General features: G+C 35.9%; 1 protein-coding gene across 3 annotated transcripts in view; it reads left to right on the forward strand.

The window, feature by feature from the left end:
- The window catches only part of CTBP2 (C-terminal binding protein 2), a 219,794-nt gene that overhangs the window by 136,790 nt on the left and 67,237 nt on the right, over positions 1–15,767 (forward strand). For 2 of the 3 annotated variants that reach the window (XM_053692600.1, XM_053692601.1), the window contains 2 exons: positions 7,218–7,372; positions 8,912–9,056. In XM_053692600.1, coding sequence (XP_053548575.1) covers positions 7,218–7,372; positions 8,912–9,056 — 300 coding nt within the window. Of the gene's footprint in view, positions 1–1,247; positions 2,723–7,217; positions 7,373–8,911; positions 9,057–15,767 lie in introns of those variants that run through there. The other variant, XM_053692599.1, reaches the window with a different exon arrangement.

The following is a 15,767-nucleotide window of genomic DNA, read 5'->3' on the forward strand; positions in this document are numbered from 1 at the left end:
TAGCAAGTTCCTGCAGGTATACGTATTTGGTTGTTTGTAACATTTATTGAGTATAATTTGTTGTTTTAAAATCGCAGATGTTGATTCCATTAACAATATCTTATTGCTTATTATTATTATTATTATTATTATTATTAAGTATTTTAATTCTTAGCGCATGTATTGACTCCTGATGTTGCTGGAAAGTATAGTACATTTTTTGGGGGCTATGTTTTGACTTTATGCCCAAATCCAGTTGTGGATGTGCTATGAAAAGGCTCCCAGCATGAATGCACTGGCAGAGCATTGTGTTCATTCTGCGGATATTAAATCCCCCATAGCTACATGAGCTGGATTATGTTTTCATCAAGAGAGATTTAGCTGAAGCTGACCCCCTGGATGTTTTATGTTTCTCATGTCTCAATTCTGTGACTCACGCTAAACATTTTCAGATAAATGTAAATGAGTAAAATGAAAGACAGAAATATGGAGGGTGTTTAGTGCCAGTCTCGCTTCCTGTGATGCCTGCAGGAGGGTTGTAACTGGGTAAACTTTCTGTTACATAGGATTAGGGTTTTACAGGTTTTTCTTTAGCTTCTAATCTCCACACACATTTATCCATCTAAATAAAATGTTCCTACGTCCATTCTGACAAAAAAAACAACGTGCGGATTAGTTGTGGGAGACCAGTCTGTGACTGAAACCTGCAGAAACAGCTTTCTCGTAACCTGCGTTACAGGGGGTGTTGTGCTGTATCTTCTTAAATTACTTGGAATTAATAATTCAGCTGAAACCTTTGTAATTCAAACCTTTTGTTTCTGTTTCTGTATCCAAAGAGTTCAGGTGCACCTATGTGTTTATTGTGTTGTTGGTTTTTTTGTAACAGAAGATTTTAACTGAGACATTTCCCCACCTCCTCCTCTAGCTCTTTATCTAAGCTGAAGGTTTTTTTTTTTTCCAATGCCGGTTCCAAGCAAGCATACAACCATCAGCCGTTCTCATAGCTGGGATGCTGCAGGTTGTTATGAAGGAAGCTGGGAGGGGGATAATTCATCAGAATATCAGAGAGCAGTCGGCAGAAACAATTTTCTGACCTACAACGGAGAAGAGGCTTTCTACAAGCTGCCAAGCAGCAGATCCCGCGATATAATCCTGCAGGGCAGCTCGAAGATAAAACCGGAACTCTGCTCGTACCCAGACACATACATCCGAGGTCAGCAAGGTCAGTTAGGGCATCAGGATTGCCAGCCAGTGAGAAATAGCTCAGCTCCAGACCTTACATATCCCTACCAGAGGCAGGTGGCAATGTCTACAGGGCGTGGGTCTTTGCAAACCCATGATTACTATAATGAGCCATCACTGTCTGGCAGATCCCTTGAGGATCCTCGATATTACAGAGACCATGTGTTGAACCGTTCAGCGCACAGTTATGGACCACATATTAGCAGAGCAGCCTGGGAGCAGGCTCCAGGTCTCATTAATATGCAAGAAACTGGACGCTCATATAGAGATCCTGCAGGTAGAGTAATCACTGAGGGACAGCGTTCAAGGAGTCGGGATTCTTCCCCTGCAAGATACACCGTGGAAACACCAAACCCCAGATATGGGTCAGAGGCTGCCACATTTCCTAGCAGACATTTGTATAATGAGACAATGGAAAGATCCATAGATCCCTCAGCAGGGAGACAGGCTGGTCCCACCTGCCTAGTGGTAGAGCCTAGTGAAGCTGCTGTCATGGATGGTACACTGGGGACTTCCTCTGTTTCAGCAAACCGTAGTTATAACTCAGCCAGAGAGAACGTCAGTGCTAAGATGGCTTATGATAACTATGAGAGCTCTCTGGCTCCATCTCATGCTCAGATTCCAATGTCATTGTCAGGAGTTGAACTAAAGAGGGCTGTTGATATGGAGTTCATCTCTGCTCTGAGGAATGAAGGCCTATCTGAGAGCACTATCAATGCATTGATACAGCAAGGGTTTGACACGCCCAGCTCGCTAGCTGTGATGGAAGAGCATGACATTAAATCAGTGGCGCCTAATCTTGGACAGGCGAGATTGCTTTCAGGTCTCATCAAGAGCTACAGGGCAGATTTGCAGGTTCTACGACATGATCTGCAAAAAACAAACTCATTGAGAGTTCGGGCTCGCTCAAATAGTTTCAGTCATCGTGGAGACCTTATGCGCAGTGAGCTTGGTCTGCAATCCGTCAATAATCCCATGGTTGATGGGTCTTCCAACCCACAACACAACATTTCTTTACAGCCGGTTTCACCTAGGATGAGTGAACTCAACCGCCGGCCTTCCAGTGCTCCATCTCAACACCTGCTGGAGACAGCTAGCTACCCATCCTGTGGAATGAATAACCAAAATCAGTTTATGCCTAATGCTGGATATTCAGTTCCTATTCAACAACGCCCTGCATCAGCCTTCCCTGCTCAGTCTGGTATACCAATGACTGTTGTCCATAACAATCTTAACACCAGTCCAAAGACTGCTTACCCAACAAGTTACACAGTGCCCATGGAACTAATGAAGAGAGAACGCCTCCCACCCTCATCCCCTCTGCACAGCCCTCACTGCAGCCCCCAACTTTTACGCAAACAGGGAAGTCACCTGGAAACCTCACTTAATTTACCATCACCTTCCATGTCCAGTCATCATACACTCAGCTCTCCTTACCAGAAAGTCACCCGACGGACAGGACCACCAATTATAGTCTCCACCATGTCATCACCAGAAACAAGTAACTACTACTTAGCTTTTGGGGATACATATGAGATTTAAAGCATTGTGTATGGCTTACTCTATAGAATATATGAAGTTAATTCAATGTGTTTCATCTCTCCTTAAATGCTCTAGGATATGAATACAATAAAGTAAGTCTATTTCATAAACAGTGTTAGAGTATTATAGAGTGTTAGCTAATATAGGCAAGGCTAGATTGAGAGAGAGAGAATGAGGAAATGTGGTGAGGATAACAAAAAACAATGCACTGATAGGAAAATGGGTGTAATTCAATATGTATAGCAAGAAATGCTAATAGCACGAAAGTAGAATAATGGAAGAATTTGATAGTTCTGATTGGGGCAGGAGAGGCAGTCAGTTTTATTTACTAGTTTGTTTATCTGTTTGCATCAGCTTTCTTGGTAAATAATATACCAAATAGTGAGTCACTCAGTAATGCTTAAAACATTTCCTTTTCACATTTGTTGTTATTATTAATTATTTTAGATGTTTAGCTGTGGTTTATACCAAATGTACCTCTGCTAAATGAGGAAATAACTAATAGTTAATTACAAATTAATCTTCATACTTAATTCATAAAAACTTTTGCAGCATATAATGCTAAATTGTGAATCTCTGAACTGTTTCTATTCTATTTGTAACATTGTGCGCATTTTATATGTTAGACAACCAGACAGCAATAGCTTGATCTAGCATTTCTTAGTCTCTATTTTAAAACCGTATTTTGTCAATTTGTAAATTATGGATTTAAATTATAATCTGTATAAGAAAAGAAGCAGCAGAGCAAAAAACAAAAACTGCTTACAAAGCATATTAAAATGGAAACCGTACATAAACACAGTTTTCTAGTAAAGGTAGAGTGTTTTAAAGGTCAATATTACACATTAATGATTCAGATAGATCATACAATTTTAAACAACTTTCCAATTTACTTCTATTATCTAATTAGCTTCATTCTCTTTATATTCTTTGTTAAAAAAAGCATACTTGGGTATGTTCAGTAGCAGCAATGCACTCTTGGGAGCTAGTTGCTGATTGGTGGCTGCGCACATATGCTCCCTTGTCACTGGTTTGCCCAATGTATTGAGCCAGCTCCCATCAGTGCAAATTTGATAATAGAAATACATTGAAAAGTTGCTTAAAATGTTATGCTTTATCTGAATAATAAAACAAAAATGTGTGATTTCATGTAGTGCTGCACTATGGCAATAGATTAAACATGTAACCCACTTTATGAATCTTTCTGCATTATATTAAAATGATCTTTCTGTTGGTAAGAATTAGAGTATTTAAAGGGACAGTAAAGTCAAAATTACACTTTCATGGTTCGAGTAGAGCATGCCATTTTTAAACCCCTTTCAAATTTACTTCTGCTCTCAAATTTGCTTCGTTCTCTTGGTATCTTTTATTGAAGAGTAAAACTAGGTAGGCACATAAGAGCTCAGGAGTGTGCACGTGTCTTTAGTACTCTATGGAAGCAGTGTTTAGCAACATTATTTGTACCTTTGTCATACAATGTTGCAAAAAACTGCTGCCATAGAGCTCTGCTGCATGAACGTATCTGTTTCTTGAGAATGTTTATCGTATGTTATCTGCTGTAGTATGAGTCGAAAGTAAACATGATCGCGTGATTACAATTGCAATTTATGCTAGAATGATTACCGCGACTTCAGAGCTCTGGTTAACTGTTTGCCGAAACATAAAAGTTGCACAAAACACATCAAAAATACATTACAAAGTAAAGTTACGCTCATAATAACACTATCTAATAAAAATGATTTAAAACAATGTTGCACAAAAAGTTATAAGGGCTCAAAGATAGTCTTAGGTGTTAGGGGGAAAAAAGGCAGGTAAAAGGCTTTAACATTGAGATACATACATACATATACATGTCTAAATATGTGTATATATATATATATATATATATGTGTGTACATATGTATTTACAGACATAAATATATACACATATAAATACATACCTGTATGTGTATATATATATATATATATATATATATATATATATATGTACATTGGAGCCCTTTGCTGTTAAGTAAAAGCATATTTATGCAATATTCATTTTTAATAAAGGTTTTAACTATGTATTTACTGTAAATACGTCACATTCCAATGCTCTGCACATAGGGGATTGTGTTCTATGTATTTATAAATAGATATTCCTATATATATATATATATATATATATATATATATATATATATATATATATATATTATATGTATGTATTGTACCAAAATACCATCAGATATATGCAGAATTATTTATGAATAAATAGAACATATTATGTTATGTGCAGAACATGAGAATATGGGATTGTGTTTGCGCGAGAGTGGGGTGTTTTTTTCCCTCTTTTTTTTTCTCCTCCATTGACTTCTATGAGGTAATACGTGAAAGCACACGCAATAACTTCAAATTTTTTCACCGTAGGGTTACAGCGAGATCGAAAACAGTTTACTTTCAACTCGTATTACGAGCGCAACCCGACAAGTGCAATAATCTTACTTCTAGCGCAATTGACACTCAAGCGGAAGCATTGATTTGCACTACACTTGTTATCTGGCTCTTTTTGGGAATAAATCCTAATTATAATGTCCCTTTAAGGATTTCCTTGTTTGCTCACATCTGGGTTACTGCACTCAATTTCATCCAGTGATAAACCAGAGAAATCCTTTCAGAATGTCAGTGATTTTACAAGATACAATGTATATGCTAAAGTATTGAAAGCTACACCAAAACCTGTTTAGGCCTTTGTCAGGCCTCTCTGGCAGCTAACTGGTTAATAAGGCATTTCAATAGATTATGCTATGGGGTAGGATTTACTTAGTGAATGTGGTCCCAAAACCCCCTGCAAACTGCCAACCTCCTCTCTATCCAACCCCATTTCCTATGGTTAGTTTTGTAGATTGGTGCACATGTATTTTATCATCCACTAGCTCCACCCGCAACACTTATTCATTGTCTATTTATTTTGCTGCCGCAATAACTTCAGTCTTGTTTCCTTTCATGTTGCCCAGCAACCTGTGGGAGTGGCTAAATTCCCTGGGCGAGTATTTCCACGGTAACCTCCCAATTTATCTGCTAGTGCCTGCTGGGTTTAGGGAGGAGGGGGGGGGCTGGTACTGATACTTGCAGAGCTGCAGACATGGTGTGAGAAAAAGGATTACCCATGCAACTGTAATTAACACATTCACAGCCTTGTAGATCTTTAGTGCAGCTCAAATATGATATCTGATGAGTTAATAATATAATTAATCACTTTGATCCATGGAAGTACATTCTATTTCATTGCATAATTCCTCTATCTTCCTGTAATAAGCTATTGGTTATCTTTTAGTACAAATACCCTGCATTTCTCGGGAATAAATGAATGCAGAAAATGCTACACAAATATCTGATCTCAATCATGTCATTTGTTAAAATGTCTAGCAAATCAAATACACAAAGCAGACTGTTGTGTAAATCATTATACTCCATCTATAATGTGATATACAGATACAACCCCAAACTGTAAAGGCAATTCTCTGTGACATGTGACTACCCACATCAAAGTGATTGGGGGAAAAAAAAGATGGTTAGGTATTTTTGTGGATAAAAAGATGTTATGTATGGTAGAGGGGACATCTCTCCTGTCCTGTGTTTGTGCACCATTAGTATAGAGCATAGAATCTCAACCAGAGAAGTTACAAGATAAAAACAGTATAGAGCTATTCTGTAAATATCTTTGGTGGGAATGCAAATGAAAGTAAGTTAATTTGAGGTCAGCCCATGAGGATCAGCTAGTTTCTGTTTTTAAGATGGCATGATGATATAAATTACTACAAAAATTAGACTTTAGGTTTTTATGTGACTAAATAAGTCTGTTGCATGATTAAATATTGTGTTAAGATTTAAAGAAAATGGAGAGTATATCAACAATCAGTTTAAATTACAAAGGTTTTTTAGCTATAGTGTTTTGTGTAGCTTTGTATCGGAGTATGTTAGAGTGTACAGAATAGGAATTAGCACAATAATATTTGCTTAAAGGGACATAAAACTTAATATTTTTCGTTCATGATTCAGATAGAACATACAATTTGAAACAACTTTACAATGTACTTCTATTGTCAAATTTTCTTAATTTTCTTTGTATCCTTTGTTGAAAAGCAAGATGGTAAGTTCAGGAGCGTGCACGTGTCTCTGCAGTACTAAATAGCAGCAGTTTTGCAACAATGTTATACATTAGCAAGAGCAGTATTTCCTGTCATGTAGTGCTCCAGACATGCACACGCTACCTATCTAGGTATCTCTTAAACATAGCAAAGAATAAAATGGCAAAAAAGCAAATTTGATCATAGAAGTAAATCGGAAACTTTATTATATTGTATCCTCTGTCTGAATCATGAAAGAAAATGTTGGGGTTCACATACATTTTGCTGCAGTTGATCCTGGTGTTGTTGCTGCGGTTTCTAACTAATATTTCTTCTTCTCTCCTTCAGGTATGAGGCCCCAGACTATGAATGGCCCCATGCACCCCCGCCCGCTGGTGGCCTTACTAGATGGAAGGGACTGCACTGTTGAAATGCCAATCTTAAAAGACTTGGCTACTGTGGCTTTCTGTGATGCCCAGTCCACACAGGAGATCCACGAAAAGGTTTGCTTATGTACCCAGACACTTGTACATCACTATGATCTAATGTTATCTGCTATTTCATATATTATTTAATCATACTAAAATGTCCCATCTGATCACATTAAAGGGACATGATACCAAAATGTTGAAGCACTTGAAAGTAATGGAGCATACCTGTAAAAAGCTGATTAGAAAATATCGCCTGCACATCTCTATGTAAAAAAGGAAGATATTTTACCTCAAAATTTCCTAAGTAACCGCATCCCTTTGTAAAGGGACTTTAAGCAACCAATAAGGAAGCTAGTCCTGGGACTTGCAAGACACAGTCATATTATTTAGTTTACTATGAAATCTTGCAAGATTTAAGTAAAATCTCATGAGATCACAGTAAAGCAAAAACTGTTCACAGAGAAGTTACTATTTTGAGCTGAAGAAATTTTAAGGTAAAATATATTCACTTTTTACATATGCTCAGCTTTTTTACAGTTATTCTTCATCACTTTCAAGTTATTTATCATATGGGTATTATGTCCCTTTAAAGTCAATGTTTATACATGCATAGTGTATTAGCAATAAATCACTATATTCCAAAAAATCTGTATACAAAAAAAATGTTTTAATCATGTAGTAGTAGTAGTAGTAGATAAAAATAGAATATATTTGCACTTGACATAATTTTGCATGAAATCCTTTTATATATATAAAGTCATGTGATGTCATAGGTGCCACAGGAGAGTGCTCAGACTCTTCAGCAGTGCACATAAAAGAGTGCACAGTGCTGCCTGACCCCCTAAAATTGTGGACGGTCAGCTGCAGAGTGGAGGAATGTCACAATGGAACATAAAAACTATTTTATTTTGTGCAATAAATATGAACTTTTTTGATGTTATACATATGCCTATTAAGTACATCCCTTGCATAATTTGTAAGAGCAATTGACAATTTGTATAATCGTCATTTACCTGTTTTAGTTGTTACTTACTTTCTGCTCATGTGGCATTGGACATTTTTATCATCAGATATTATTTACATTCTTTTTCTGTCATTCACCCTCACATTTTATACATTAAAGGGACAGTAAACACCTTGTAATTACAAGACATAGAGTAAATAAAATATGAGTCTAAGCATTTCTAAAACAAATTAATATCAAACAAATTAATATCTTGTTTGCTGCAACAGTTTTTCAGGTGTCAAACGCCACCCACTACTTTCCCAATTTAGAGGAGCCAATCTGGGCTTGAGTCTGCAGCTATGAAGGCTAGCCACAGTCATTATGTTAGCATGAAGTGCATTATATATATATATATATATATATATATATATATATATATATATATATATATATATATATAGCAGGGTTAGCGTTGATTAGTCAACAGGGTGCATTTTCAGTTCTGAGAATTAGAAAATCCATACATGTTGGAACTAAATTAAACATAGATATTGACGGCAAATAAGAACCATAGACCCAGCAAGTCTGCGCGATTATATATAACTAAACTGTTTATATTAAAATCTCAAGGTTTACTGTCCCTTTAACTGTGTGTTTCTTTGCAGGTTCTGAACGAGGCAGTGGGCGCCATGATGTATCACACCATCACACTTACACGTGAAGACCTAGAAAAATTCAAGTCTCTGAGAGTCATAGTTCGAATTGGCAGTGGGTACGACAACATTGATATCAAGGCTGCTGGAGACATGGGTATGTGTTAAACAGCGTGTGCATGAGTGTTCTATAGCAGTGTTTCTCAACCACTGTCCTCAAGTACCACTTTGTACCTGCTGGAGTGTATTAAATTGGTTACAAATAGCTCTACCTTTATGTAACTTTACTTTTATTTTGTTATTTGAAATATCTGCTTTTGCTGCTGTTTCCTTGCTTATATTGATGATTCCGGTACATAAGTACTGGTTACAGAAAAGCTATGTAAACAAAAAGCGGTAAAAGCAGCCACACTCCAATTGGGGGGTGAAGAGAGGTAATAAAAGTTTTAATTTTATGTATATGAGAGATAAAATAAGAATGACTGTGTGAGTGTGTGTATATATATATATATATATATATATATATATATATATATATATATATATATATATATATATATATATATATATACCCCAAATATTGTTTTTCTGTAATTTAATATGTTAAGTACAGCAGAATTACATTATAAGTAGTAGATTTTTTTTCTGAGGTCAGTTACTTCCATTTTCCCTCCCCCTGTGTCATATGACAGCCATCAGCCAATCACAAACGCATGCTCAGAAGGAGTTGTGCCTCAGAAAATGTGAATATAAAAAGATACAAAAAACAAATTTTCATAATGGATACAACTGCAAAATAATGTACTTTATACGATCATTACTGTAGCTAGCATGACCGTAGCTAGCCTTGTTGTCTATAGACTGAAATAAGGCAAATGGCGGGTGGCGTTTGATAATCAAAAAACAGTTGCAGTTAAAACAATGTTAATTTCTTTTAAAAATGTTTAGACTTGGCTGATGTTATTCTAAAGCAGCAAAACAGAAATGTCTTGAAATTATAAGGTGTTTACTGTCTCTTTAAATACTGCTTTGTAAAATGTCTGCATAGAAAATAAATTGTTTAAACACATTTAAAACAAATTTGTTTTGCAGTGCAAGGACATACCTTTTAAAAAAAACCTTCATTATTGCTTTTTTCTTTTATGCTGTGACCAAATAGGGGTAGATATGGGTTAGTGCACGATTGGCTTAGAGATTGAGCAATATACAACATGAATTTTACTGTGCGCCACCACAGAAGTCTATTATGTGTGGGTTTTAGCTTACCTGCAATATCTGAAATTAAGATATTAGCGCGTTTTAGACTATCACTTGATCAATAAAATCAATTGTGGGTGCTATTGATTGTACTCAGGCGTTAACACACAATGGTATTCCAGTTTTAATCTTGAGCTCTCGAAGGGGAAATATATTTTGAGTTTAATGTCCCTTTAATGAGTGCAGTTTGTTTGATTATACATATAAGACTGTATGGATTGCAGCATTGTGGTTAAAAAAAATAGTTTTTGTTAAATAAGTAAAAAAAAAACACAAAGGAAAATGGAGCGTACAGGAGTTAATAATATAAAAAATGTATAAAGAGATGTGTTGATCACAGATCAAACCTATGCAACTGACCGATGCGCATTTCATCCCCTTCAGCAACATCTCTGTATTTACAGGAACCTTGTTACATGGTCCAACACTGCTCTTTGTATGTGCCAGACGTAGTTTTGTACATTTTATATTGTCTTTTTGTATGCGCTTTATCTCTAAATTGTATTAGTGACACAAAGGCATATTTTGGTCTTTTTGTGCGTAATAAATTATTTATATATTGGCGTGCTGATTCCCATTTCTGTAGGTGCTGTTGAATTTACACCACCGTGTTCTCTCTACCTTTTTTGGCTAAAAAGTTCTTAAAGGGCCTCCAGCACGTAGTTAAGTAATTTAAAGTGATTGTACAGTGGAACTGGCTAGAGCCTTCCACAGTTGGCTTTTTATTTTTAACGAAATAAGACAGTTGGAGTTGGACAGACTCAGACAATAATACAACTTGAAGTTCTATCACATAACATTACATCAGTGAGAGATGAAAGTTAAAATAAAGGTAGAAGATAAAGAAATTACAGGAGACTAAGATACAGATGAGATGCCAATCCGTGACTGGAGATACGAGAATATGGAAGTAAAATTTAATTAAAATAATAGTTTATAAACCCATAAAAAGACGCATCAAAATGGATATGTTGTGCCTTAACTGAAGCACACAACGCAACGGCCCAAAGGAGGGTCTCATATTGTTGTGCTTTAGTAATCACAAATCAAGTATTAAGTCTCTGCCAAATAAATTGTAGTCAGAAAATGTATAATGAAGATTACATGATGCTGTAATACAATACTGATAACTGTAAAATTACATTTGAAAGAAGGGAAATGTTTAAAGGGATATAGAAGTCATAATTTAAACAGAGTCATAATTTTAACAGAGAGAATTTTGCAATCTTCTTCCTTTAGCATAAATACCTCTAGTAAAAGTAATTACAGGTTGTTTAGCAGCACACTCATATATGCCCCATGCATCAGGATTCAAGCACCACACCTCAGAGATTCAGCAGTGGCTTGTATGCCACTAATAAAGTGTCCAGTGACACAATACACACTGCTCTCTAAGCAGACATTGGGGTAGATTTATCAAGCAGCGGATGCTGTAATTTACCCCCGAAGTTTCAGGTCTGCCTGAAACTTGAGAAGCAGCGGACCGCAATCATCTCGACGCAATACGATCGGGATGATTAACACCCCCTGCTAGCGGCCAATTGGCCGCGAATGTGCAGGGGGCGGCTATGCACAATTATTTCACCAGAAATGCTTATGCAATGTTAAATGCCAACAGCCGCATTTAGCGATGTCGGGCGGACATAATCCGCTACAGCAGATCATGTTCGTCCCACATATGATAAATCTACCCCATGGTGTTTGATCTCTGATCATCAGTCACAATGAGCATATGTGAGTATGCCACTGAAACATAAATAACTTTTGCTAGAAGCATTTTTGCTAATGGAAGTACATTGCAAAAAAATGTTTCTAATTAAAATTTAAATGCATTCATTTACATTTAAACTTGGACCTTTCTATCCCTTTAAAAGAAACCCCAAAATGTTCTTTTGTGATTCAGACAGAGCATACAATGTTAAAAAAAGTTTTCAATTTACGTACATTATCAAATTGTCTTCATTCCCATGATATTCTTTGTTGAAGAGACACCTAGGTAGATACATACATACATTACAGGAAATACTGCTGCCCTCTTGCAAATGGATCACATTATTGCAAAACTGCTGCCATCTAGTTCCTCAGACACATGCACTGAGCTTACATTCTGGCTTTTCAACAAAAGATACAAAAAGAGAGCAAAGAAAAAATCAATAATAGAAGAACAAAATACTTGAAAATTGTTAATGTTTGAAAAGGTAGATAACGCCTTAATTTAAAATTCTCCAGCTTTGCACAACCAACATTGTTATCGTAATATACTTTATAACTTCTAAACCTCTACGTTTCCCCTGCAAGTCACCTCTTATCTCAGTGCATTTTATTAGCTTTTCACAGCCAGGTGATGCTAGCTCATGTTTGCCATATAGATACAATTGTGCTTATTCTTGTGGAGGTATGCATAAGACAGCGCTAATTGGCTAAAATGCAAGCTTGTAAAAATCACTGAGATAAGGGGCAGTCTGCAGAGGCTTAGATATAAGGTAATCACAGAGGTAAAAAGTGTATTAATATAACAGTGTTGGTTATGCAAAACTAGGTAATGAGTAATAAAGGGATTATCCATCTTTTTAAAGAACAACAATTGTAGACTGTCCCTTTAATGAAACATATAATATGCTGCTGTTATAAACTAGTACATTTACAATAGCAGGTAAGCTTGTTTCACTGGCTGTTTCATTGGGGACTTCTTTGTAGTCTGAAAGAAACTGGCAGGAGCCAGTTCATTTATTTATTTCTAGGTGATTGTACTTGGTATACATTTTATGGCCTAGTGGTGGTATGAAATGCTAGTCAATAGCCTAGGTCAATACCTTGCAGTGTTCTCCACAGAAAATGTTGCCAGCCAGGTGGCCTTATAAAGTAGCCTGGTGGGGGCAGTGTAATATTTTCTAATATTATATCATTTTCTGCTATCCAAAGCACAAATTAATTGAATAATTTAACATAAATATCATTTGTGCAATAAAAATTGAGCATTTTTATTATTGGCTAATGTTGGCTAAAATATTAGCCGGGTGGTCAGTAAAATCAACCGAGTGGTGCACCCGCTAAAAACGTCCTGGGGAGAACACTGCCTTGGGTTGCCTGTTTAGCAAATATATATAATATGTTTAATGGTCAATTGTGGAAATGTGGTCAGTTATGCTATTCTGAATAAGCCAGGGACCCATATGCCGTGTCATTTACCAAAACCAATGACAAACCCATACATGTCTGGTAAACACTAGAGATCATAAAGAAGATTTTAGGACCATTGTCCTATGACTTCACAATCTTTGTGAAAAAGTTTATGATTTCGCATACATCTTAAAGCCAAATGGTGGCAAGAAATACAAAAAAATATGATCTTAGATCAATTCCTTGGGTAATCTACTTTTAAAATATATGTAGTTTTGTTGGTCACTTTTAAGGATTTGGGCAGTTATGTCATACACTATTGCACAATTTTAGAACATCATATACTTAGCTGCGGATATAACTAATCAAAATTATATACATTATTAAAAAAAATTCTACAGATGTTTAGTTACAGGTTTTTGTGGAATAGGATTAGGATCATAAAGGTTGTTACAGATTTTTTTTTGTACTTTGCATTGTTATTTGCATTGTTATTTTTCAATAATGTCCTACTTCTGTAACTAAATAGCTAGTTGAAAAACTATAATTCTCAGATAAACTCTTTTTATGATATATATATATATATATATATATATATATATATATATATATATATATATATATATATATATATATATATATATATATATATACATACAGTATATATAGATAGATAGATAGATAGATAGATAGATAGCCTATATAACATCTACTCTATTTCTGTTTAAAATGAATTATAGCAACATTTTTAAAAAACATAATTTATGTAAGAACTTACCTGATAAATTAATTTCTTTCATATTGGCAAGAGTCCATGAGCTAGTGACATATGGGATATACAATCCTACCAGGAGGGGCAAAGTTTCCCAAACCTCAAAATGCCTATAAATACACCCCTCATCACTCCCACAATTCAGTTTAACGAATAGCCAAGCTGTGGGGTAATAAAGAAAGGAGTAGAAAGCATCAACAAAGGAAATTTGGAAATAATTGTGCTTTATACAAAAAAATCATAACCACCATAAAAAGGGTGGGCCTCATGGACTCTTGCCAATATGAAAGAAATGAATTTATCAGGTAAGTTCTTACATAAATTATGTTTTCTTTCATGTAATTGGCAAAAGTCCATGCGCTAGTGACATATGGGATATCAATAGCCAAGATGTGGATCTCCACTCAAGAGTCACTAGATAGGGAGGGAATAAAAATAAAAACAGCCATATTCCGCTGAAAAAATTAATCCACAACCCAAAAAAATACGTTTATTTTCATTTTTGAAAGAAAAAAAATTAAATCAAAAGCAGAAGAATCAAACTGAAACAGCTGCCTGAAGAACTTTTCTATCAAAAACTGCTTCTGAAGAAGCAAATACATAAAAATGGTAGAATTTAGTAAATGTATGCAAAGAGGACCAAGTTGCCGCTTTGCAAATCTGATCAACTGAAGCTTCATTCTTAAAAGCCCACAAAGTGCAGACTGATCTAGTAGAATGAGCCGTATTTCTCTGAGGCGGGGCCTGACCCGACTCCAAATAAGCTTGATGAATCAAAAGTTTCAACCAAGAAGCCAAGGAAATAGCAGAAGCCTTCTGACCTTTCTTAGGACCAGAAAATAAAACAAATAGACTGGAAGTCTTCCTGAAATCTTTAGTAGCTTCCACATAATATTTCAAAGCTCTTACCACATCCAAAGAATGTAAGGATCTTTCCAAAGAATTCTTAGGATTAGGACACAAGGCAGGGACAACAATTTCTCTGCTAATGTTGTTAGAATTCACAACCTTAGGTAAAAATTGAAAAGAAGTCCGCAAAACTGCCTTATCCTGATGAAAAATCAGAAAAGGAGACTCACAAGAAAGAGCAGATAACTCAAAAACTCTTCTAGCAGAAGAGATGGCCAAAAGAAACAACACTTTCCAAGAAAGTAGTTTAATGTCCAAAGAATGCATAGGTTCAAATGGAGGAGCCTGTAAAGCCTTCAGAACCAAATTAAGACTCCAAGGAGGAGAAATTGATTTAATAACAGGCTTAATACGAACTAAAGCCTGTACAAAACAGTGTATATCAGGAAGTATAGCAATCTTTCTGTGAAATAAAACAGAAAGAGCAGAGATTTGTCCTTTCAAGGAACTTGCAGACAAACCCTTATCCAAACCATCCTGAAGAAACTGTAAAATTCTAGGAATTCTAAAAGAATGCCAGGAGAATTTATGAGAAGAACACCATGAAATGTAAGTCTTCCAAACTCTATAATAAATCTTTCTAGAGACAGATTTACGAGCTTGTAACATAGTATTAATTACTGAGTCAGAGAAACCTCTATGACTTAGTACTAAGCGTTCAATTTCCATACCTTCAAATTTAATGATTTGAGATCCTGATGGAAAAACGGACCTTGAAATAGTAGGTCTGACCGTAACGGAGGTGGCCAAGGCGGGCAACTGGACATCCGAACCAGATACGCATACCAAAACCTGTGTGGCCATGCTGGA

Source organism: Bombina bombina, chromosome 9 (assembly GCF_027579735.1).
Source record: "Bombina bombina isolate aBomBom1 chromosome 9, aBomBom1.pri, whole genome shotgun sequence".
In the NCBI taxonomy this organism is placed as follows: domain Eukaryota; kingdom Metazoa; phylum Chordata; class Amphibia; order Anura; family Bombinatoridae; genus Bombina; species Bombina bombina.